Source organism: Coregonus clupeaformis, chromosome 20, assembly GCF_020615455.1.
Source record: "Coregonus clupeaformis isolate EN_2021a chromosome 20, ASM2061545v1, whole genome shotgun sequence".
Lineage (NCBI taxonomy): Eukaryota > Metazoa > Chordata > Actinopteri > Salmoniformes > Salmonidae > Coregonus > Coregonus clupeaformis.
Genome location: NC_059211.1, coordinates 48,682,412 through 48,706,310, shown reverse-complemented (window position 1 = coordinate 48,706,310; position 23,899 = coordinate 48,682,412). Strand labels below are relative to the sequence as shown.

At 45.4% G+C, this 23,899-nt stretch overlaps 1 protein-coding gene across 3 annotated transcripts in view; it reads right to left on the bottom strand.

The window, feature by feature from the left end:
• Positions 1-23,899, bottom strand: part of LOC121533577 (protein strawberry notch homolog 2-like) — a 120,911-nt gene that overhangs the window by 57,461 nt on the left and 39,551 nt on the right. For 2 of the 3 annotated variants that reach the window (XM_041839644.2, XM_045205537.1), the window contains exons 3-4: positions 21,798-21,886; positions 231-345 (exon numbers count right to left, since the gene is read on the bottom strand). In XM_041839644.2, the coding sequence (XP_041695578.2) occupies positions 231-345; positions 21,798-21,886 (204 nt within the window). Of the gene's footprint in view, positions 1-230; positions 346-1,293; positions 3,049-21,797; positions 21,887-23,899 lie in introns of those variants that run through there. The other variant, XM_045205538.1, reaches the window with a different exon arrangement.

Below are 23,899 nucleotides of genomic sequence, written 5' to 3'. Positions count from 1 at the left end.
GCAGGTAGCTTCTTTACTCTGTCTAGACAGTGACAGACGCAACATTTAATCACCGTATCTGCAGACAGGAATATCCGACCGTGCAACATTTAAGGTAGGATGAAAGGAATAAGTGGGAGTCGCAGCGCCTCCCTTTGAGAGAGTGACAGAGAGGCAGAGAGAGAGAGAAAAATAATGTTCAAGAAAGATAGAAGGATAGACAGAGAGAGTGTGAAATAGAGAGGTCTTACCTGAGGGAAGTCTCCGTTTCTGGGGAGGCTGAGGGAGGGGAAATCGTCATGAAACCCAGAATGGCTGAACATGTCGATGTGCATATCCGGCATGGTGGCATTCAAGTGGTATTGCCTGAAAAGGGTCAGAGGTAAGGCAGCTTATTGAGATGTACTGGGAAAGGGAGAGCAGAGGGAACTCCCTAGTCATTACTGGGTGGGAACATGTGCTTTTCTCTGTACGGGCCAAAATTAAATCAGAAGGTGTTTGGTTTCTATTTAAACAAAGGAAACCAGGACATAGCGAGATCTCAGCATGGCGTAGTTGGAAAAACAACAGTCTCAAACTAGCCCAACTAAGACATAACTAAGAGCAATGATGGTGGGAGGATAAAGGAAGAAATAAAGTCAGCATGCCCATAAAGACGAACACATGAACCCCTACAAACTGTGGAGTCATAATACAAGCTATTCAACCAGTTGAGTCATTGTCTTAATACGCATTAATAACTGATCTTGTGATCTTAATCTTCTATCAGCAGTTTACAACAGACACCATAAGACCTAAATACATTGTATTACTTCAAGTGAACACTAAAACCTTTGCCTGCATCACAGCTGAACCACTAGAACACAGAGTGAGTCACGCTTGACGCCGCCACATTACACAACAAGGACTGTAACGATACCAGTATTGCAATATTTTTTCCATGGCAAAAATGAAAACACAAAGCAGGCCAAACTCTTTGGTCCTTTAAAAATCTGCAGTATGTAAAATATTGTGTGCTATAGCTTGGAAAATAACAACGTGACTCTGGATGACAACATGTTTGTGTCCAACATTAGGGCTGTCTTCCTAAAGAAGTTAAATCCTTTGGTTTCCTTGCCACGATACTAACGAGTATCGCGATACTGGTATCGTCACGGCCCTAATAACAACCAACCATAAAGGTAAAAAGTCAGAGAGAGAGAGAGAGAGAGAGAGAGAGAGAGAGAGAGAGAGAGAGAGAGAGAGAGAGAGAGAGAGAGAGAGAGAGAGAGAGAGAGAGAGAGAGAGAGAGAGAGAGAGAGAGAAAGAACCTACCCGTCATCGGGTTCCATGATCCACGGAGGCCACGCTGACTGTACACTGACCATACTGCCTTCGTCCAGAGTCAGACTCGCACAGAAATCCACAGACATCAACACAAACACACTGGCGCTGTACCGAGTCGACTTGTAACACACACACCAACACAAAGACACTGGAGTGGCACACAGCTGTGTCGAGTCACGGCTCTCTGAGCTCAGGGCTTCATGTGACTCCCCTCTGCGCTTCAGGGAACGGAGAGGCGCTCTGCTCTTTCACTCTCTCTTCCTGGAATCACGACCTAGTTCAGTGGAAAAACACCCCCTTTGATGGCTTTCTCAGGAACCTCTGCTGCCTGTCTGATATTTTCACTTTCTCACTGAGTCACAGCAGGCAGGGCATGACGGTGCCCAAATGAGGAGGGCAGTATAGAAAGAAAGTAAAAGTAACAACCGTACAGCTCCCAGGCTCAAATCCTGTGTGAGCTGATCTCTACATGGGGGATTGAGGGATGAAACTGTCCTCCAACACAGGCCACAGATCAGCTGGAGGATAATTGAGGTTGTTATTTAAAGAACGGGCTCACATAGGAATGGAGAGATAAGCCACGGGGAGAGCTGCTGTTGGTCTAAAGCCAGGCGGTTTTGTACAGCAAGAGCAAAGCTTGGTGTGAGGGTGTTTTAACATGGAGATTCAGGGATTTGATCGGCACACAATAGTCAGTGTGGTAAATCCCGAAAATGTATTCCAGATTTCCTAGCATCAGAAATAAGGGTTTCCTGATCAGTCTGGAAAAACAACACCTGTAATAGAACATGTTTATCTGTTTATTTTGAAGGGTCACCGTCAGCCACCTAGCAAGGGTCACAGTGCAGCATCCTAAAGCTTCAAATAAAACTGGAAATCCCGAGCCTAACCCTGTAGCCTCTCCTGACATGACAGTGATATTGCTGCCTTGGCAGAATGCGTCAGTACTAGCAGCATTCCAATAACACAAAGCCAGTCGGCCCCGTGCCACAGTGCCTCACTGACTGCAAGCATTTCCCAGGAATATTTAGCTTGTTATGTAGTGTTACAAAACCACAACCCAGTTATGCAGCATCAACAATCTCTAATATTTCTGTAACTACCTGTGACTAAAAGGCTATTTTATAACATCTATTGGACTGGTTCAAGCTGGTCATACACAATCTAGTGTATGTAGGGCAGGCAGGCCAAACAGAAAGTAAACTGTCACTAATCACCTCTCACCTGATGCATAACTGTTATTGCAGTCTGGGGAGATAAAGCCAGTTAAGGTGACCTCCAAGCTTATACATTTGGTCAGGACAGAAGGACATGATAAACAAAAGTGTAATGCAATAACATTCAGAGAGAGATCAAACCTGTATTGCTCGTCTCGAATAACAGGCTAGTCCGGACAACTATGGAATAAAAAGACCCGGATGGAGCGTGTGTTCGATCATCAAACAGCAGGGAAATTAGCTACAAGGCAAATTCGTATTGCCAAGAACTTGCAACATCTCAATAACGTCCATAAATACTCACAAATAATTTTCTCTGTCCAAGACTACGGAGTCAGTGTGTGTGTGTGTTTTTTGTTCTACAACCCTTGTGGGGACCAGTAGTCCTCACAAGGATAGTAAAACAAGGAACATTAGGACAAGTGGGGACATTTCGTTGGTAACCACAGGGAAATACTATTTTAGGCTTAGGGGTTAGGTTTAGGGTTAGGGGTTAGGTTTAGGGTTAGGGGTTAGGTTTAGGGGTCAGGGTTAGGATTATGTAGAAGGTTAGGTTTAGGGAAGATTTTTTATGGGAATCAATTGTTTGGTCCCCACAAGGATAGAAAAACAAACATGTGTGTGTGTGTGTGATCCAGGAGAGGATTCTCTGCTGTTACCAAGCGAATGCTTGATTTTGGAAGAAGCTAACCACTTAGCTAGATAGCCAACAAGCTACTAAATTAGCAAACCAAATGCACAACTGCAGAGCATTTAGCACATTTTAGACAGTTAACTTAATAGTTATAAGATATATCTAGCCGGAAAACATTTTGTTGTGAATTCCATACAATAATTAGATCACCTGGCGCATGCTGCACAACAGTGAGTGACTCACAAGGTTCCGGTCTCTAGTCATTGTGTGCTTGTAAACAGACACCACGTGACTGGGGACTGCCGTAAGCTTCATAATAATGTGACAGGTGAAATTAAGAACACAATGTTCTTTATCTCCTAACGTATTGCACAAATTGACTACAGGTATTTAAAAAGGAGCTACACATATTCAAATGTATAAAATAAAAAAAACATTTAATAAATAGTTTTTACGGTATTGAGGGTATTGAAAAACCATCCCGTGGCTTTTTCCAAACAACCCGGTATACGGTATACCACCCAAGCCTAGTCAAAATCAAATCAAATCTTATTGGACACATACACATTTTGCAGATGCTATTGCAGGTGCAAGCGAAATGCTTATGTTTCTAGCTCCAACAGTGCAGTAACAGCTAACAATACAAAATAGGGTTGAGAGGCAATCAAATGTTCATATCGTCATTCTCTCATCCCGGGATTTATGGTATTACTGACTTAGTACGCAAGGGGGCGCCAAAAAATGCACACAAAAAATATGGGCGTCTATTACCAGAGTGCTAACAAAATTAGCACAAGTAATAGCGAATTTCCATGGAGGTTGCTAGCTAAATATGCTAACTAGGGCAACGGGCCTGCCTGCTCTGCTCAGAGAAGATGGGGAAAAACAAGGAAATCAATAGATAGCAGTGGCAGCTGTACAGATAAGTTATCCAAAGGGCTTTGACTTCTCAAACACGTCATAAAGCCAACACAATATGATGCCCCGTCACCTTATTAATTCAACCAGTTACTTAGATAACTAGCAAGTTCAATTTAGGGGTCGCGTTAACGCATAATTCTTCGTTTTTCACGCAGGATTTTTTTATTTATAAAAACGCATAAGAAATATCTTGATGCGTTTCGTAAAACGTGGATCCAAAATGCTTCTTATTGTAATTTCTTCTCGGCATCAGACTAATTTTGTGCTTCAGTTGCACTTCTCCACTCGGATGAGAATTCACAGGTTGGGCATTCTATCAGCAGACAGCGCTCTGACTGATGTGGAGCTACTTTTCTCTTGTACTTTTCTTGGTGTAGCCAGCCTACTTTTCTCAGATAAAATGCAAGATTACCTTTAAGAAAAACATTAGGAAATGTAGCTGGCTACATTCTTTCTATGATAAATATTAGAAATATGATGGCCATGCATAGTTTTTGCAAAAAAGACCTTGGTTTTTCATTGTAATCTCATTTAGCCTACTTGTGTGGCTGCCAGCCAAATAGCGTTGCAATTCTGTTGTCATCTGATGAAAATGAAGCCATTTTCTGCCGAATGTATTGCACTGATGCATTTTCTCTGATGGAAAACTATAGTTGCATGTCCCTGATCACGCTATGGAAGCCAAAAAACCCACTTGACTTTCAATATAAAACGCAACCCCTGTCAATACACAGCTGGACTCACCTGCTCCAGCTTTCTCCAGTTGTGTTATTTACAAACAAACACGTGACTGGCTCAACTGTTCTGGGGAACTATGGTAAACTTCATAATGTAAAATGTGACAGGTGAAATGAAGAACGCAATCTGCTTTATCTTCTATCATATTGCACAAGTTGACTGCAGGTATTTACTTAAAAAGTAGCTACAAATATTAAAATGTATAGAAACACTTCAAAGAAATAGTTGCAACTGTACTGGTGGTATTGAAAAACCATCCCGTGGCCATTTCCAAATATCCTGGTCTACCGCCCAAACCGAATACAAAACAATACACACAAATCCAAAAAATAAAGGAATTAAGAAATATCAGAATGAGCAATGTTAGAGTCCTGAATATAAATCTACACTGAGTGTACAAAACATTAACAACACCTTCCTAATATTGAGTTGCACCCCTGCCTTTTGCCCTCAGAACACACTCAATTCCTCGGGGCATGGACTCTACAAGGTGTCGAAAGCATTCCACGGGGATACTGGCCCATGTTGACTCCAATGCTTCCCACCGTTGTGTCAAGTTGGCTGGATGTCCTTTGGGTGGTGGACCATTCTTGATACAGACAGGAAACTGTTGAGTGTGAAAAACCCAGCAACGTTGCAGTTCTTGACACAAACAGGGGGGGGGGGGCCTGGCACCTACTACCATATCCCATTCAAAAGCACTCAAATATTTTGTCTAGCCCATTCCCCCTCTGAATGGCACACATACACAAACCATGTCTCAATAGTCTCAAGCCTTACAAATCCTTCTTTAACCCGTCTACTCCCCTTCATCTACACTCACTGAAGTGGATTTAACAAGTGACATCAATAAGGGATCATAGCGTTCACCTGGATTCACCTGGTCAATCTGTGTCATGGAAAGAGCAGGTGTTCTTCAAAAAAAGGTACCCTCAGTGTATATGTACATTGGAGTCAACTTGGGCCAGCATCCCTGTGGAACGCTTTTGACACCTCGTAGAGTCCATGCTCTGAGGAATTTAGGCTGTTCTGAGGGCAAAAGGGGGGAGGGGCGGTGCAACGCAATATTAGGAAGGTGTTCTTAATGTTTTGTACACTCAGTGTATATGATGGTGTGTATAGACAGTATATGAATAGAAAAGGTGTGTACCGAGGTAGTTACAGTTGAAGTCTAACACTGCAGTCTAAGGCACTGCATAGCAGTGCTAACTGTGCCACTAGAGATCCTGGTTCGAATCCAGGCTCTGTCGCCGCCGGCCGCGACCGGGAGACTCATGGGCGGCGCACAATTGGCCCAGCGTCGTCCAGGGTAGGGGAGGGAATGGCCGGCAGGGATGTAGCTCAATTGATAGAGCATGGCGTTTGCAACGCCAGGGTTGTGGGTTCGATTCCCACGGGGGGCCAGTATAAAAAAAATATGTATTCACTAACTGTAAGTCGCTCTGGATAAGAGCGTCTGCTAAATGACTAAAATGTAAATGTAAATGTAAGTCGGAAGTTTACATACACCTTAGTCAAATACATTTAAACTCAGTTTTTCACAATTCCTGACATTTAATCCTAGTAACAATTATCTGTCTTAGGTCAGTTAGGATCACCACTTTATTTTAAGAATGTGAAATGTCAGAATAATAGTAGAGAGAATGATTTATTTCAGCTTTTATTTCTTTCATCACATTCCCAGTGGGTCAGAAGTTTACGTACACTCAATTAGTATTTGGTAGCATTGCCTTTAAATTGTTTAACTTGGGTCAAACATTTTGGGTAGCCTTCCACAAGCTTCCCACAATAACTTGGGTGAATTTTGGCCCATTCCTCCTGACAGAGCTGGTGTAACTGAGTCAGGTTTGTAGGTCTCCTTGCTCGCACACACTTTTTCAGTTCTACCCACAACTTTTCTATAGGATTGAGGTCAGGGCTTTGTGATGGCCACTCCAATACCTTGACTTTGTTGACCTTAAGCCATTTTGCCACAACTTTGGAAGTATGTTTGGGGTCATTGTCCATTTGGAAGACCCATTTGCGACCAAGCTTTAACTTCCTGACTGATGTCTTGAGATGTTGCTTCAATATATCCACATAATTTTCCTTCCTCATGATGCCATCTATTTTGTGAAGTGCACCAGTCCCTCCTACAGCAAAGCACCCCCACAGCATGATGCTGCCACCCCCGTACTTCACGGTTGGGATGGTGTTCTTTGGCTTGCAAGCACCCCCTTTTTCCTCCAAACATAACGGTGGTCATTATGGCCAAACAGTTCTCTTTTTGTTTCATCAGACCAGAGGACATTTATCCAAAAAGTACGATCTATGTCCCCATGTGCAGATGCAAACCGTAGTCTGGCATTTTATGGCGGTTTTGGAGCAGTGGCTTCTTCCTTGCTGAGCGGCCTTTCAGGTTAAGTCGACATAGGACTCGTTTTACTGTGGATATAGATACTTTTGTACCCATTTCCTCCAGCATCTTCACAAGGACCTTTAATGTTGTTCTGGGATTGATTTGCACTTTTCGCATCACAAAGTACGTTCATCTCTATGAGACAGAACGCGTCTCCTTCCTGAGCGGTATGACGGCTGCGTGGTCCCATGGTGTTTCTACTTGCGTACTATTGTTTGTACAGATGTGGTACCTTCAGGCGTTTGGAAATTGCTCCCAAGGATGAACCAGACTTGTGGATGTCAACATTTTTATTTTCTGAGGTCTTGGCTGATTTCTTTTGATTTTCCCATGATGTCAAGCAAAGAGGCACTGAGTTTGAAGGTAGGCCTTGAAATACATCCACAGGTACACCTCCAATTGACTCAAATTATTTCAATTAGCCTATCAGAAGCTTCTAAAGCCATGACATCATTTTCTGGAATTTTCCAAGCTGTTTAAATTTTCCAAGCTGTTCCAAGCTGTCCAAGCTGCACAGTCACCTTAGTGTATGTAAACTTCTGACCCAATGGAATTGTGATACAGTTAATTATAAGTGAAATAATCTGTCTGTAAACAATTGTTGGATGCACAAAGTAGATGTCCTAACCGACTTGCCAAAACTATAGTTTGTTAACAAGACATTTGTGGAGTGGTTGAAAAACGAGTTTTAATGACTCCAACCTAAGTGTATGTAAACTTCCGACTTCAACTGTATATAGGATGAGCATTGACTAGAATACAGTATATACATACAGTGAGGGAAAAAAGTATTTGATCCCCTGCTGATTTTGTACGTTTGCCCACTGACAAAGAAATGATCAGTCTATAATTTTAATGGTAGGTTTATTTGAACAGTGAGAGACAGAATAACAACAACAAAATCCAGAAAAACGCATGTCAAAAATGGATTTGCATTTTAATGAGGGGAAATAAGTATTTGACCCCCTCTCAATCAGAAAGATTTCTGGCTCCCAGGTGTCTTTTATACAGGTAACGAGCTGAGATTAGGAGCACACTCTTAAAGGGAGTGCTCCTAATCTCAGTTTGTTACCTGTATAAAAGACACCTGTCCACAGAAGCGATCAATCAATCAGATTCCAAACTCTCCAACATGGCCAAGACCAAAGAGCTCTCCAAGGATGTCAGGGACAAGATTGTAGACCTACACAAGGCTGGAATGGGCTACAAGACCATTGCCAAGCAGCTTGGTGAGAAGGTGACAATTAATCACACATGGAAAAAACACAATATAACTGTCAATCTCCCTCGGCCTGGGTTTCCATGCAAGATCTCACCTCGTGGAGTTGCAATGATCATGAGAACGTCGAGGAATCAGCCCAGAACTACACGGGAGGATCTTGTCAATGATCTCAAGGCAGCTGGGACCATAGTCACCAAGAAAACAATTGGTAACACACTACGCTGTGAAGGACTGAAATCCTGCAGCGCCCGCAAGGTCCCCCTGCTCAAGAAATAACATATACAGGCCCGTCTGAAGTTTGCCAATGAACATCTGAATGATTCAGAGGAGAAGTGGGTGAAAGTGTTGTGGTCAGATGAGACCAAAATCGAGGTCTTTGGCATCAACTCAACTCGCCGTGTTTGGAGGAGGAGGAATGCGGCCTATGACCCCAAGAACACCATCCCCACCGTCAAACATGGAGGTGGAAATATTATGCTTTGGGGGTGTTTTTCTGCTAAGGGGACAGGACAACTTCACCGCATCAAAGGGACGATGGACGGGGCCATGTACCGTCAAATCTTGGGTGAGAACCTCCTTCCCTCAGCCAGGGCATTGAAAATGGGTCGTGGATGGGTATTCCAGCATAACAATTACTCAAAACACACGGCCAAGGCAACAAAGGGGTGGCTCAAGAAGAAGCACATTAAGGTCCTGGAGTGGCCTAGCCAGTCTCCAGACCTTAATCCAATAGAAAATCTGTGGAGGGAGCTGAAGGTTCGAGTTGCCAAACGTCAGCTTCTAAACCATAATTACTTGGAGAAGATCTGCAAAGAGGAGTGGGACAAAATCCCACCTGAGATGTGTGCAAACCTGGTGGCCAACTACAAGAAACGTCTGACCTCTGTGATTGCCAACAAGGGTTTTGCCACCAAGTACTAAGTCATGTTTTGCAGAGGGGTCAAATACTTATTTCCCTCATTAAAATGCTAATCAATTTATAACATTTTTGACATGCGTTTTTCTGGATTTTTTTTGTTGTTATTCTGTCTCTCACTGTTCAAATAAACCTACCATTAAAATTATAGACTGATCATGTCTTTGTCAGTGGGCAAACGTACAAAATCAGCAGGGGATCAAATACTTTTTTCCCCTCACTGTAGTGCCTTCAGAAAGTGTTTGTACCCCTTGACTAATTTCACATTTTGTTGTGCTGAATTCAAAATGGACTACACACAATATCCCATAATAACAAAGTGAAAACAGGTTTTTCAGCGTAGTGGAGGTGTTTTTGCCTACCTTTGGATGTGGCAGGGCTTGCAAACTCTCACGGATTACAAAAGGAAACCCAGCCACGAATTGCCCAGTGACGCGAGCCTACCAGACGAGCTAAATGCCTTCTATACTCGCTTCAAGGCAAGCAACACTGAACCATGCATGAGAGCGCCAGATGTTCCATATGACTGTGTGATCTCGCTCTCCGTAGCCGATGTGAGTAAGACCTTTAAAAAGGTTAACATTCACAAGACTGCGAGGCCAGACGGATTACCAGGACGCGTACTCCGAGCATGAGCTGACAAGCTGGAAAGTAACTTTACTGACATTTTCAACCTCTCCCTGACCCAGTCTGTAAAACCTACATGTTTCAAGCAGACAACCATTGTCCCTGCGCCCAAGAACGCCAAGGTAACCTGTCTAAATGACTTTCGCCCCATAGCGAAAGGCTGGTCATGGCTCACATCAACACCATCATCCCAGACACCCTGGACCCACTCCAATTCACATACCACCCCAACAGAGCCACAATCTGGCCTTAATGGCCATGTACTCTTATAATCTCCACCCGGCACAGCCAGAAGAGGACTGGCCACCCCTCAGAGCCTGGTTACTTTCTAGGTTTCTTCCTAGGTTCCTGCCTTTCTAGGGAGTTTTCCCTAGCAACCGTGCTTCTACATATGACAGTATTTTCTACATCATTACTTGCTGTATGGGGTTTTAGGCTGGATTTCTGTATAAGCACTTCGTGACATCTGCTGATGTAAAAAGGCCTTTATAAATACATTTGATTTGACAGATGACGCAATCTCTATTGCACTCCACACTGCACTCTCCCACCTGGCCAAGAGGAACACCTATGTGAGAATGCTATTCATCGACTACAGCTCAGCGTTCAACACCATAGTGCCATCCAAGCTCATCACTAAGTTCAGGACCCTGGGACTGAACAATCTATATGGAACTGGATCCTGGACTTGCTTAGTCCCCTCCTGTACTCCCTGTTCATCCACGATTGTGACAGTGGTAGACCTGATCACCGACGACGATGAGACAGCCTATAGGGAGGTCAGTGACCTGGCATTGTGGTGCCCGGACAACCACCTCTCCTCAATGTCAGCAAGACAAAGGAGCTGATCGTGGACTACAGGAAATGGTGAGCTGAGCACGCCCCCATCCACATCGTGGACCGCAGAGCAATCTGGGACGACGTGTAGCAAGTTGTGTTTGGAGTGAGTAGTGGAGCGAGCGGTTAAGCTCATGTGAGCTATTTTATTCTCCTTTATAGGCTATTATATATTTTATTTTATTGAGTTTATTGATCGACGGCCTGTACAGGTCCGGACCGATGCACTCGTCTTTTTTTTTTTAGCTCTTCACGGAACACACCGCCTTACTGGACTTTTTAAACTTTAAGATAGCACTGCTAGCTGTGGCTAGCCTGCTTTGTTTTTAGCATTATGCCTACCGACAGCTATCCAATGGATATTTTTTATTTTATTTTTTATTTTACCAGGCAAGACATTTATGAAAAAAAAATCGTATTTACAGTGACTGCCTACCCTGGACAAACTCGGATGACGCTGGGCCAATTGTGTGCTGCCCTATGGGACTCCCAATCACTGTTGGATATCAATGGCAACCATTGACTGTCCAATGCTACCACTGAAATGTTCACTAACCAGAAGGACAGAGTGGAAGTCGGAACAGGGGTATGTCTGTAAAAAGTGCCTTTGGTCTGACTGGCTGATGTATGATATCGGACGGCTGCAGAAGGACATTCGCCGGCTATCTGACGAGCTGGTCAGCCTCGTTGATGAGTTCACCAATGTAGCTATAGCCCAGGCTAAATATATTTAGGAGCTGAACATCTCTCTCGCCCAGGGTGATGGAGAGTTGGGCAAAGTCGACCTCTCCCACTTCTTGGAGCAGGTGGCTTGTTCAACTCCACTTCACCATAGAGACTGGGCCAAGGTGGTTAGGTGAAAGGGCCCGAAGGAGCCGTGACCTGGGCGGTCCTTTCCTGCCTTGGAGGATCCACTCTGCCTGGCAAACAACTTTGCACCGCTGGAAGTTGACTATCCGCCCCCAGGAGTCCGCTCTGGTCCTGGAGACCCCGATGCCAGGCAAGTGATAGCCAACATTAAACAACAGGGTGACAACATCAGTCCCTTTACTCATGTCCACTCATCTGGCCCGCCTTCAGCTGGCAGCCAGACTGGATTTTATTGACAATTTCTAAAAGGGACGGCCTGCACCCGAACAGGAGAAGAGCTTGGATGCTGAGTGCGAACATTGAAAAGGTACTTAAAAACAGTGATATCAGTCCTTGCCCGAAACAGGTAACCCTCATTGAGTCTTGTATTAATGAACATCCTCGTTCGAGGCATAGACCAAATGGCACAGTTCTAAGCAATTTTGTATGGATACCATTTCAAGCCAACCCCATGGCTATATCATATAGAGGGTTACCTACTGATCATAGCATGTTTGTGTTAGAGACTCCGTCTGATCTGAAATCCCGCAGCTGTGACCTTGGACTGATTCATGTAAATGTCAGAATTTCGATTTTTTAAAAATTGATCTTACTGTAATTCTGGCTTCTCAAACTAACACGGACATTTAGATAATTACTGTGACTTGGTTAAAAAAGTATGTGCCATACTGATGTGTCTCTGAATGGATATAATGTTTATAGGTCTGACAGAGCTGGGGGTGTCGCGATATTCATAAAGAACAACTTGAATGTTGCTGTGTGTATTACCACCTCTGTCCCCAATGCACGTTAGTGGGAGTTAATCGCCAACCCTCAGCCCTCCCAATTGCTCTTAACAAATTGTCTGACTTGCTGTCTAAATATGATAAACCTGAATTATTCATATTGGGTGATCTTAACTTGGATTGGTTGATGCCAGTATCAGATAGTACAAATATATTTGATCTAAATTTAACTCAACTGATAACTAAACCAAGTTAAAACACCCTGAAAAATATACTCTTTTGGATATTATTCGGACAAACGCCCCTCATAAGTATACAGCATATGGAATCTTTGCTAACGAGCTCAGTGACCATTGTCTCATTGCCTGCATTAGAGATACTAAGCTACCTAAATTGTGTCCACACATTATTACCTAGATACAATTTAGAACTTTCAATGAGCAACCTTTGCTGTATGACATGGGGTTGTATGATTGGGAGGGTTTGTCCTCTAGTGCTGATTCAGATGAGGCCTTTAAATGTTTTACCTCTCTGTTTAACTCTGTTGCAGATAAGCATGCCCCATAAAAGAGATTATGGGTAAATGACAGATCTAACCCATGGTTCATGCATGAATGGTCTGAACGATTTTGTGAAGGAAACTTAGCTTGGGCTAAGACTAGATTAACTGATTCTACCTCTGACTGGCAGTCCTTCAGACATTTGAGAAATAGATGTCTTACCATGGTTAGAAAAGCAAAGTCAATATACTTCTTCAATTGTCTATCTGAGAGTGGTAGATATCCAGCTAAATTTCGGAAAGTGGTCAAATATTTTGAAAGAAACGCCGCCCCTTCATTGCCCCAGCAGGTTTGACAGCCTCTGGTTCCATAACTGACAAAAATGACATTTCTGGTGCTTTTAATAACCATTTTGGTTTCTGAAAATACCTCAAGTTCCACTAGAGGGAGTTCTTTATTCACCTCTAAACAGATAGCAGAGAATTATGCACTTCCAGACTGTCGACTATCCCCTACTCATTCAAAGGTTGTCTTGCAAGTAGTTTGGGAACTATCTGTCAGACAGGATACAATGTGTGCTTTCTGATGGTGTCAAGTGAAGTTACCTCTGTATTACTAAAGGTGTCCCGTAGGGGTCCATTTTGGGACTTGTCGTCTTTACTATTTATAGGAAATGATATTGGTCTATCTGCAAAAACCTGAAACATTCATCTGTATGCAGGTGACACTTATGTACGCTATTGCCCCTACGGCTGACCAGGCTGTTGGAGCTGCAATCTGATTTTGTCGCCTTGCAGAAAGTCCTTGTTGATTTAAAATTGGTACCTAATGTGGGAAAAGCTAAATGTATGCTGTTTTCTAATTCTTGTAGAAATAATTCAGATGGCTTACACATGTATGCATTGGATGGTTCTTTCATCGAGCAGGTTCCCACCTCTAAATATCTAGGCTTTTGGATTGACAATAATTTGACGTTGAAAAAACATATGTATTAGGTAGCTAAGAAGCTAATATTTAACGAAGGCTTCTTTATACACTGAACAAAAATATAAACGCAACATGTAAAGTGTTGGTCCCATGTTCCATGACCTGAAATAAAAATTCCCAGAAATGTTCCATACGCACCAAAAGCATATTTCTCTAAAATTCTGTTAGTGAACATTACTCCTTTGCCAAGATAATCTACCTGACAGGTCTGGCATATCAAGAAGCTGCTTAAACAGCATGATCATTAGACAGGTTCACCTTGTGCTGGGGACAATACAAGGCCACTCTAAAATGTGCAGTTGTATCACACAACACAATGCCACAGATGTCTCAAGTTGAGGGAGCGTGCAATTTGCATGCTGACTGCAGGAATGTCCACCAGAGCTGTTGCCAGAGAATGGAATGTTCATTTCTCTACCATAAGCCACCTCCAACGTCGTTTTAGAGAATTTGGCAGTGTGTCCAACCGGCCTCACAACCGCAGACCACGAGTGACTATGGCAGCCCAAGAACTCCACATCCGGCTTCTTCACCTGCGGGATCGTCTGAGACCAGCCACCCGGACAGCTGATGAAACTGTGGGTTTGTAAAACCAAAATATGTCTGCACAATGTCAGAAACAGTCTCAGGGAATCTCATCTGTGTGCTCGTCGTCCTCACCAGGGTCTAGACCCAACTATTTTGCAATCTATATGGGACGGCTGTCAATCCTTTGGTCCTTAAATGAAACGATAGTTACCGGAGTTTTAACTCCAGTTCTATGAGTGGAGCGGAGCCCCATAGGGGAGCTCTGCTCCTATTGGTTTACCCCGCTGCCTAGGCAGCGAACAGCCTGAGACAAAATTATGCACACACCTGCAGCCAATAGGAGTACAGGTGTCCCTATAAGAGGGGACGCTTCCCCTCAATCAGCCTCCCGAGAAATTATCTTCAGTGAGACTGGAGGGTCGGCGGGGCCTTAAGTCCTATGGGGCTCCGCTCCACTCATAGAACTGGAGTTACAACTCTGGTAACTATCGTTCTATATCGTGGAGCTCCGCCCCATAGGGGAGCTCTGCTCCTATTGGTTTAAGGTGGAGCGCAACGCTCCAAAATGTACTCCCTGCCGAGCCCAACACTTCCAACTTAAATGAAAAGGTTGGGCCTAGCAATGGCTGTGACCAAGTCCCACAGTACTGTAACACACTGTCACAATATACTGTGTCCTCGGTACAATCCGCCCCACCTAGTCCAATGGCATTGCCAATGTCTAGTGGGCAGATAACCAGAATATGAGTCATACTAATCTGAACCAGCAGATAGATGACGTCACAATTCCGTCAATATTTTATGACCGGTCTAATAGTAAAGTAACAAAGTTACAAAACTATTTCCCTCATCATCCCGCCCCAACCCATTAACACTGGTGGGCAGATTAATAACATTCCCTCTACTGTACTGAACATGTCAGTCATATATGTCTCCCTCTAACAGGAGCGGACCTGAAAGAGACCTACCTCTTTAGTCCTGCATTCCTTTCTCCTAGCTCAAGGTCTCTCATCAGCTACGCTGAGTACAGACCGAGCCAAAGAGTTAGAAGACATATCCAAGAGATAGAAACTGATAAATGGAGACGGTGACGACCACGACGCCGCTGCACAAATATCCTCTACCACTGTTCCTCTGAAAAGGGCAGTAGAAGCCGCTACTCCACGAGTGGAGTGGGCTCTTATACCCTGAGGCAATTGTCGCCCCGCTGCCTCATAAGCTGTCTCAATGCCTTCGCAAAGCCAATGAGACAGACGCTGTTTCGAAAGTGGTCTACCTAGTGCAGCCGCAACGTGACACACAAACAGCTGATGACCTAATCGCTGCTGTGCGCTCAACGTAACACGCCAAAGCGCGCACTGGGCACAGGCGATGGAGTCTTTCCTCTCTCCTCTCCCCATGGGGAGGGGGAGAAAAAGCCCACAGCTCCACGGTCTGTGATCTATATGAGCTCTTAATAACCTTTGGCATAAATGCCGGGTTAGGACGTAACACCGCTCTGCTCAAATCACCATTAATGGCAAGGCAGTCGGGTCTCGTCGAATGAGCACACATATTACTGACACGCTTAGCAGTAGTCAAAGCGAGCAACAGTGCCGTCTTCAAAGACAGCATCTTGAGGGGAATTTGGTTCAATGGTTCGAACGGCAGCTCGCAGAGCGCTTCAAGTACCAGAGCCAAATCCCATTGAAGAACCGTGGCTCTAGACGTTGGCCTAAGCCGCCGCGTTCCCAAAAGGAAACGTTTCACCAGAGGGTGGCTGAAGACAGTGTCTCTGCCAAACCCCTCATGACAAGCTGAAATCGGCACTGTAAACACCTTAATGGTGGTGGGCTATCGTTGCTTATCAAATAAGAACTGTAGGAACGAGAGAACACGCTCAACCTGACAGCACACGGGGTCCACATTTTCTGTGGCACACCACTGTGAAAACACGTTCCATTTGCTGGCATAAACCCTGGAAGTGGAACTGGCACGTGAACCCTGTATGGTTCTGATTAAAGAATCAGATAACCCACGGCGCTCTAGCCTGTCTCTCTCAGGAGCCAAGCCTTCAGGCCAAGGTGGCGCAATCAACATCTGAATAATCTCTGCGAACCATGGAGCCCCTGGGCGATCGGGAGCCACCAATATGATTGACAGCCTGCCTGATCTCACCCTGGCTAACAGTGGGAGAATGCAGGACAGCGGTGGGAAAGCATACAGGAGAACTCTCGGCCACGGTTGGTGCGCAAATGCGCCCCTCCCCAGAGGCGGTTCGTCCTGAGCTCGAAGAGAGAACCAAAGAGGGCAATGCATGTTCACGCGTGACGCGAATAGATCCACCTCGGCTCTCCCGGACCGTTCCCAAATTTGGAGAACGATGTTCGGGTGCAGACGCCACTCGTCGTCTCGGGGACCCCCTCGAGACATGAAGTCTGCCCCTATGTTCAAGTAGCCTGGAATGTGTGCTGCTCTTAATGAGCGAAGGTGCTCGTGAGCCCACAGCCACAATTCCTCCGCCGCCCTGTGGAGTGCATGAGACCTGACTCCTCCCTGGCGATTGATGTGGGCTACTGTGGTTCGGTTGTCTGACCAGACCAGCACATCGCGACCCCGAAGGGTAGACGCGAAGTGGATCAGAACCAGTAGAATCGTTTCCAACTCTACGAGGTTGATGTGACGACTCGAAAGAGGCCACACACCTCCTATCGCTTGGGTCTGACATGTCCCTCCCCATCCAGTCAGAGAGGCATCTGTAAACACTGGAATGTAGGAGGACACTTTGCCTATTGGGACGCCGTGCGTGAGAACATGCGGGTCTCTCCAATAGTTCAGATCTGCACTGAGCGAGAGGGGAACCACCACCAACCGACGACGTTGACACACTGGGTCTAGTCGTAGTTGGGCGAACCATCGCTGTATCCTGCGCATGCGCAGGAGTCCCAGCGGAACCACGAAATGGGCCGACGACATGAGACCCAAGAGTGACATGACCGAAAGCGCCGTTACCATGTGATTCGGACGAAACCTTCGTAGGGCTAGCAACATAGCAACCCTTCGAGGGTCCGAAATTCATCGTTACAGTGTCTATCCGTATCCCCAGATAGACAATCTGATGACTGGGCCAGGATGCGCTCTTTTTCCAATTCACAGCGAACCCCAGACGCGTGAGATGAATCACTGTCTGTGTCGTGTGAGTGAACGCCAGCTCTGCTGACGGGGCGAGAACCAGTAGGTCGTCTAGGTAGGCTAGTAGCCTTATTCCCTGATGACGCAACGGATCCAATGCCGCCTCCACACATTTGGAAAACGTGCGAGGTGCCAGGGCGTACCCGAATGGCATCCTCGTGAACTCGTACGCCACCCCTTGAAAGGCGAACTGCAGAAACTTCATGTGACGTGGCTGCACCGGCACATGACAGTACGCGTCCTTTAGGTCTATGCTCGTACAAAAGTCTCCCTTCTGGACACATTCCAGTAGACATTTTGTCGTTAGCATTCGGAAGGGCCGTTTGGCTACGCTCTCGTTGAGAATGCGTAAATCCAATATCGGCCTCATTCCCCATGTCTTTTTCGGCACCAGGAAATAGGGCGAATATAGCCCTTTGTTCCTTTGCTCCCAGGGAACTACTGTGACCGCCTCCTTCGCCAAAAGTTCCGTAATCTCCGCAACGAGAGCGGCGACTTTTTCGGGCGTTTTCATCACCGTCTCCACCACCCCCGATGAAATTGGATGGCATAACCCTTCTGCAACGTCTGGTCTAACCAGAGGGAGAGGTTACAGCTTCGCCGCCACTCCCAGCAATGCAGAGAAAGCGGAAGAGCGCGAAGCTGTGGTACATTCAGTAGGAAGGACCTGTATTCCTCAACGGCCCTCACCGCCGCTGTTCCTCAACACTGAAGTGGTGGAACAGCCCAAGGCGGGCCTCCCAAGAAAGGGAGAGGAAACATTAGCGTGTTCTGAGAGAAACGGGGGCACCGATATGTTGGTTAAACCCGTAACATCGATATCCCGGCCCTACGTGAACGCAGCACGGGTCTGAACTGCACTGACTGAGGCGTTAGCCTGAGACAGAGCGCCGTCCCCGAATAGCGATTGCGTCATCATTCCATTACCTGGCTGTGACTGCAGTCTGCTATGTGAGACCTTCACAGCACTCCTAGAAGTCTGTAATGTGAGGTCTTTATGAGGTAAAGCAAGGCGGCGCCTTGTTACCTTTTTAACACCCGCCTCATGTGTGTGTTCAACTACGCACCCTTGGTGGGCTGAGCTACACTCAGAGTGGTGAGAGCGAGAGAGAGAGAGAGAAGGAGCTTGAACGTTCTCGGATGTATCATGGAAAAGGGGCTCTCTTGTGACAAAGTCAATTGGAGCCAACTCTTTATTCAGCACATCAACAACAACAGTTCCCTCCATACCCTCAACAGAAGGGTGGGGGGGAATAGTGGGCACAGTCGTACCAGCCGCTGTGCCGTCTCCCATTCTCGCCCCCTCATAGGCGCCTTCTCTTCTGGCCACCCTTCGGGTGCTTCCAAGAAGATGCTCTGACGACCTCTCTCGTCAACGGCACGGTCGGGACCTCTGGCTCCGCAGGAGGGGCGGGGCCCGCTTCTCTGCTGCTGGAAGTCGCTGCATGGCGCCGGGCACGACGCCTCGCTGTAGACCCCTGTCTACTTGAGGCGGTGGAGCTTGACGGTCGTTTCGGTGCAGGGCCGAGTCTTCCTGCCAGTGGCAGGTGTCTGGCCAGCTGCTTCCTCTCCTCGTCAAGCCTCATAAAATGCTCCGTCGCACATTTGATGGCGACCACAAACAGGCCGTCGTATGAGATGGGGGCGTTCAGTAACGCGGCTGTCTGTCTGTCTCTTTCATGGCTATCATAGTCAGCCAAAGGTGTCATTCCACCACCACCGAAGTGGCCATGGACCTCCCCGCACACACAGCTGATGCCTGCGTTAAGTGGAGAATAGCGCCAGAAATTCTGGACGCCTCTTCCACTTCCTCCCCAGTGAGCTCAGACTTACCCGTTGTTAGGCGGGACAGAGAGGCTGCTAGGAGGCAATATTATTCGCAGCTGCTATGGCCTGGGCTCCCAGCACGAAGGACTTCTCAACCAGCTGTGCTGTGAGTCGGTCCTTCTGTGTGGGTAGAACGGCTTTCTTGGACGAGGGCCAGGGACTCGAACCCGGCACGAGATACGCAGCCAGGGCGCTCTCGAGCCTAGGGATTCCCCTTGAAAAGCCCTGCTGTCTGCCTTCTACCCTGGTGAATGGGAGGTACGCCTTAGCCGGCGAACGCGCCGCTAAAGGTGCCTCCAATGAGCCCTCCACATACTTACCAGGCGAGGGCATGGTCGGTGCCAGAGGCTCCGCCGCCCTCCTGGGCCTGGAATAAGAACCGCCCTCCATCATATCCACTTCCGGGTTGGAGGGAATGGGGGGCAGCTTAATCTGCAGGCGCTCGGCAGCCCTCTCGATGAGCCCTGGAAAGTCAGAGCGCAGAGAGGCTGTGGCGTATGATGTGGCTGCTGAATTCTCAGAGCCCGCATCATCATCGCCCAGGGATGAAAAAGACCTCGCCCTTTCCAATGGAAATGGGGTCTTAAAATCATGGGTCAGAGGGATGGATTGTTCCGCTGGAATATCCATCTCTTCCCCAATATCCCTGTCATCTCCTGAGTCAGCGCCCTCAGATGATGCCTCAGAAGCTGAGGCTAACACTGATAGCACATCCTCAAGAGGAATATCCTCCCTAAAAAATGCCCAACGCTGCTTCCTCTCTTTCAATGAAAGGAGGGCGCACCTGGCGCATAGTGGGGGATCTATGAGGCCGTCCCTGGCGTGCTGTGACCCTAGACACAAGAAACATAAGTTGTGGGGGTCAGCAGCCACCATAGAGGAACAGCGACACTGAGCTCTGAAAATAGCTTTTGGGGGTGGAAAATCTCCTGGTGTGCTCATTTTAGGACGACGTCGATGATCTGGAAAATCTACGGCGTTTTCTTCGTCCTGAGTCTTCTTATCGGCTTCTTCAGTCCAGTCCAGTCGCTGAAGATAATGGGAGGCTGATTGAGGGGAAGCGTCCCCTCTTATAGGGACACCTATACTCCTATTGGCTGCAGGTGTGTGCATAATTTTGTCTCAGGCTGTTCGCTGCCTAGGCAGCGGGGTAAACCAATAGGAGCAGAGCTCCCCTATGGGGCGGAGCTCCACGATATAGAACTGGTATACTTTTTTATTTATCACAAATTTGTTTAACCAATTATGTTCTTTAATGCAGGGCTGACAGACAAGTTCCTTACTTTTTCCCCCTTCCACTTTCCTCTTCCATTTTTGCGGTAATGCTGCAATTATTTTGTTAATGAAAATGTATGCATTCACTAACTAAGTCGCTCTGGATAAGACCGTCTGCTAAATGACTCAAATGTAAATGTTGTAATTTTGGGTAGAGCAGACATTTCCATATGTTTTTGTTAGCTGCATGTGCGATATAACTCCACCAGTCCTACCTATGATATAATTTATGTATAGCTCAGTTGGTAGAGCATGGCGCTTGCAACGCCAGGGTTGTGGGTTCGATTCCCACGGGGGGCCAGTATGAAAAAAAAAAGTATGCATTCACTAACTGTAAGTCGCTCTGGATAAGACTGTCTGCTAAATGACTCAAATGTAAAAATGTAAATTATACCTTTAAAAAATAAAATAAAAAATAAGAATGTTTTTTTATCAATTAGTATATTTGAGTTTAACCACAATATTTGTTTGAGAGGTGTGTGTTTGTCTGAGAGGTGTGTGTTTGTCTGAGAGGTGTGTGTTTGGGAGCAGTGTGAGCCGCACATCTCAGTTGACTGGGAGGCCAGGGAAGGGCCCGCTGCCAGATGCAGAGATAACCTTCATCTTCCGCAGCGAGGGCGACGCCAGCCAGGCAGCCCTCCACAGGAAATTAAGGAGATTTAATAAAGGAACTGAAGGCCACCCCCGGATTTTAAGACTGGCAAATGCAAAACATGACAATCTGCTAAATATTACACTCGATACGCATTGGTACTTTGACTGGGACTTTATTGTTAGGGGCACTTTTGAATAATGTATTTGACGGCTGCCTTGTTAATTTGGGTTTAATAAGCCCTGTGTAACAGGGGAAATGATATCTCTTACTATTCTCAACCAGATCTACTACAAAAACAAAGTGCAAATATGGAGGACAACTTCACTGACACAGTGATGGCCAAGTAGAGGTATTATTAACCTTTCCTAGAGATTACATGCATTGACACACTGTCATGTGATCTCACATGTCAGTGTGTGACAGAAAGGGTTACACACATCACATGTAAAACAGCAGAGGGAAGGGGAGGGTAAGGAAAGGTACGAGAGGTGATTGGTTACTTACTGGTTTCCAGATTGCATAGGGCAGTGTGCGCTGTATCCTTCAGACTGCTGTGAGAATGATCCCCAGGAAGCAGAGGGATACATAGAACTCTGAAACAGAGAAGATAAAAGGTTCATTAGTTAACCATGCCTAAGAAGACTCAAACACAACACTATATGAGACTGGATATCATAGGGTCATAAACGCTTTGCATTTATATTGTCAAATTACTTGGTCAGGAATCATATAAAAGTTATCTGCATTCATGAAGATAAACCTTTGTGACAACCTAAAAGATTAGTTTAAGGTGTACCCTTTTCCCAAAAATTACATTTGTGAATATAGTGCACAAGTGCTTTTATTTTCACCAGTGCATTTCACAGAGTGCCATCAAGAAAACAACCAGAGTGCTATTGGGCAAACCATTTACCATGTCTTTGTTCCTCTGAGTCTGAGAAACTAGATAGTGCCAGCGTCTCCTAAAGGGAGACACAGATGATGCCTTGCACTAGTTAATACCTGAACCAGTATCAGGCCCTGCATCAGTCGAGATAACTGTCACCACAAAGACGTCACTTTCCCAACCCAAATGTCAAACAGTCTAACGCATGACAGCCATTTTTTGTGTTCCAGTTTCTGGTTAAGTTAAAGTGTCCTAAACCACCATGACAGTATTTTGTATTTTATTAGGATCCCCATTAGCTGTTGCGAAAGCAGCAGCTACTCTTCCTGGGTTCCACAGAAAACATGAAACATTACATAATACTGAACATGAATTGACAAGAACAGCTCAAGGACAGAACTACATAAATGTAAAAACGGCACAAATAGCCTACATATCAATATCTAGGTCAAATAGGGGAGAGGCGTTGTGCCGTGAGGTGCTGCTCTATCTTTTTTTTAAAGCCAGGTTTGCTGTTCATTTGAGCAATATGAGATGGAAGGGTTCCATGTAATTATGTCTCTATATAATACTGTACCCTTTCTTGAATTTCTTCTGGATTTGGAGACTGTGAAAAGTCCCCTGGTGGCATGTCTGGTGGGGTAAGTGTGTGTGTCAGAGCTGTGTGTATGTTGACTATGCAAACAATTTGGAATTCAACACAAATGTTTCTTATAAAAATAAGTGATGCAGTCAAGTCTCTCCTCAACTCATAGCCAAGAGAGATTGACATGTATAGTATTTACAGTGCATTCGGAAAGTAATCAGACCACTTGACTTTTTCCACATTTTGTTACGTTACAGCCTTATTCTAAAATTGATTATTGTTTTTTCCCCTCATCAATCTACACACAATACCCCATAATGACAAAGCAAAAACTAGTTTTTAGACATTTATTTAAAAAATACAGTGCCAGTTAAAAGTTTGGACACACCTACTCATTCAAGGGTTTTCTACATTGTAGAATAATAGTGAAGACATCAAAACTATGAAATAACATATGGAATCATGTAGTAACCAAAAAAGTGTTAAACAAATCAAAATATATTTGAGATTTGAGATTCTTCAAAGTTGCCTTGATGACAGCTTTGCACACGCTTGGCATTCTCTCAACCAGCTTCATGAGGTAGTCACGTAATGCGTTTCAAAAAGTTAATTTGTGAATTTCTTTCCTTCTTAATGCGTTTGAGCCAATCAGTTGTGTAGTGACAAGGTAGGGGTGGTATACAGAAGATAGCCCTATTTGGTAAAAGACCAAGTCCATATTAATGGCAAGAACAGCTCAAATAAGCAAAGACAAAACGACAGTCCATCATTACTTTAAGACATGAACGTCAGTCAATACGGAAAATGTCAAGAACTTTGAAAGTTTCTTCAAGTGCAGTCGCAAAAACCATCAAGTGCTACGATGAAACTGGCTCTCATGAGGAACGCCACAGGAAAGGAAGACCCAGAGTTACCTCTGCTGCAGAGGATAAGTTCATTAGAGTTAACTGCACCTATGATTGCAGCCCAAATAAATGCTTCACTGAGTTCAAGTATCAGACACATCTCAACATCAACTGTTTAGAGGAGACTGTGTGAACCAGGCCTTCATGGTCGAATTTCAGCAAAGAAACAACTACTAAAGGACACCAATAAGAAGAAGAGACTTACTTGGGCCAAGAAACATGAGCAATG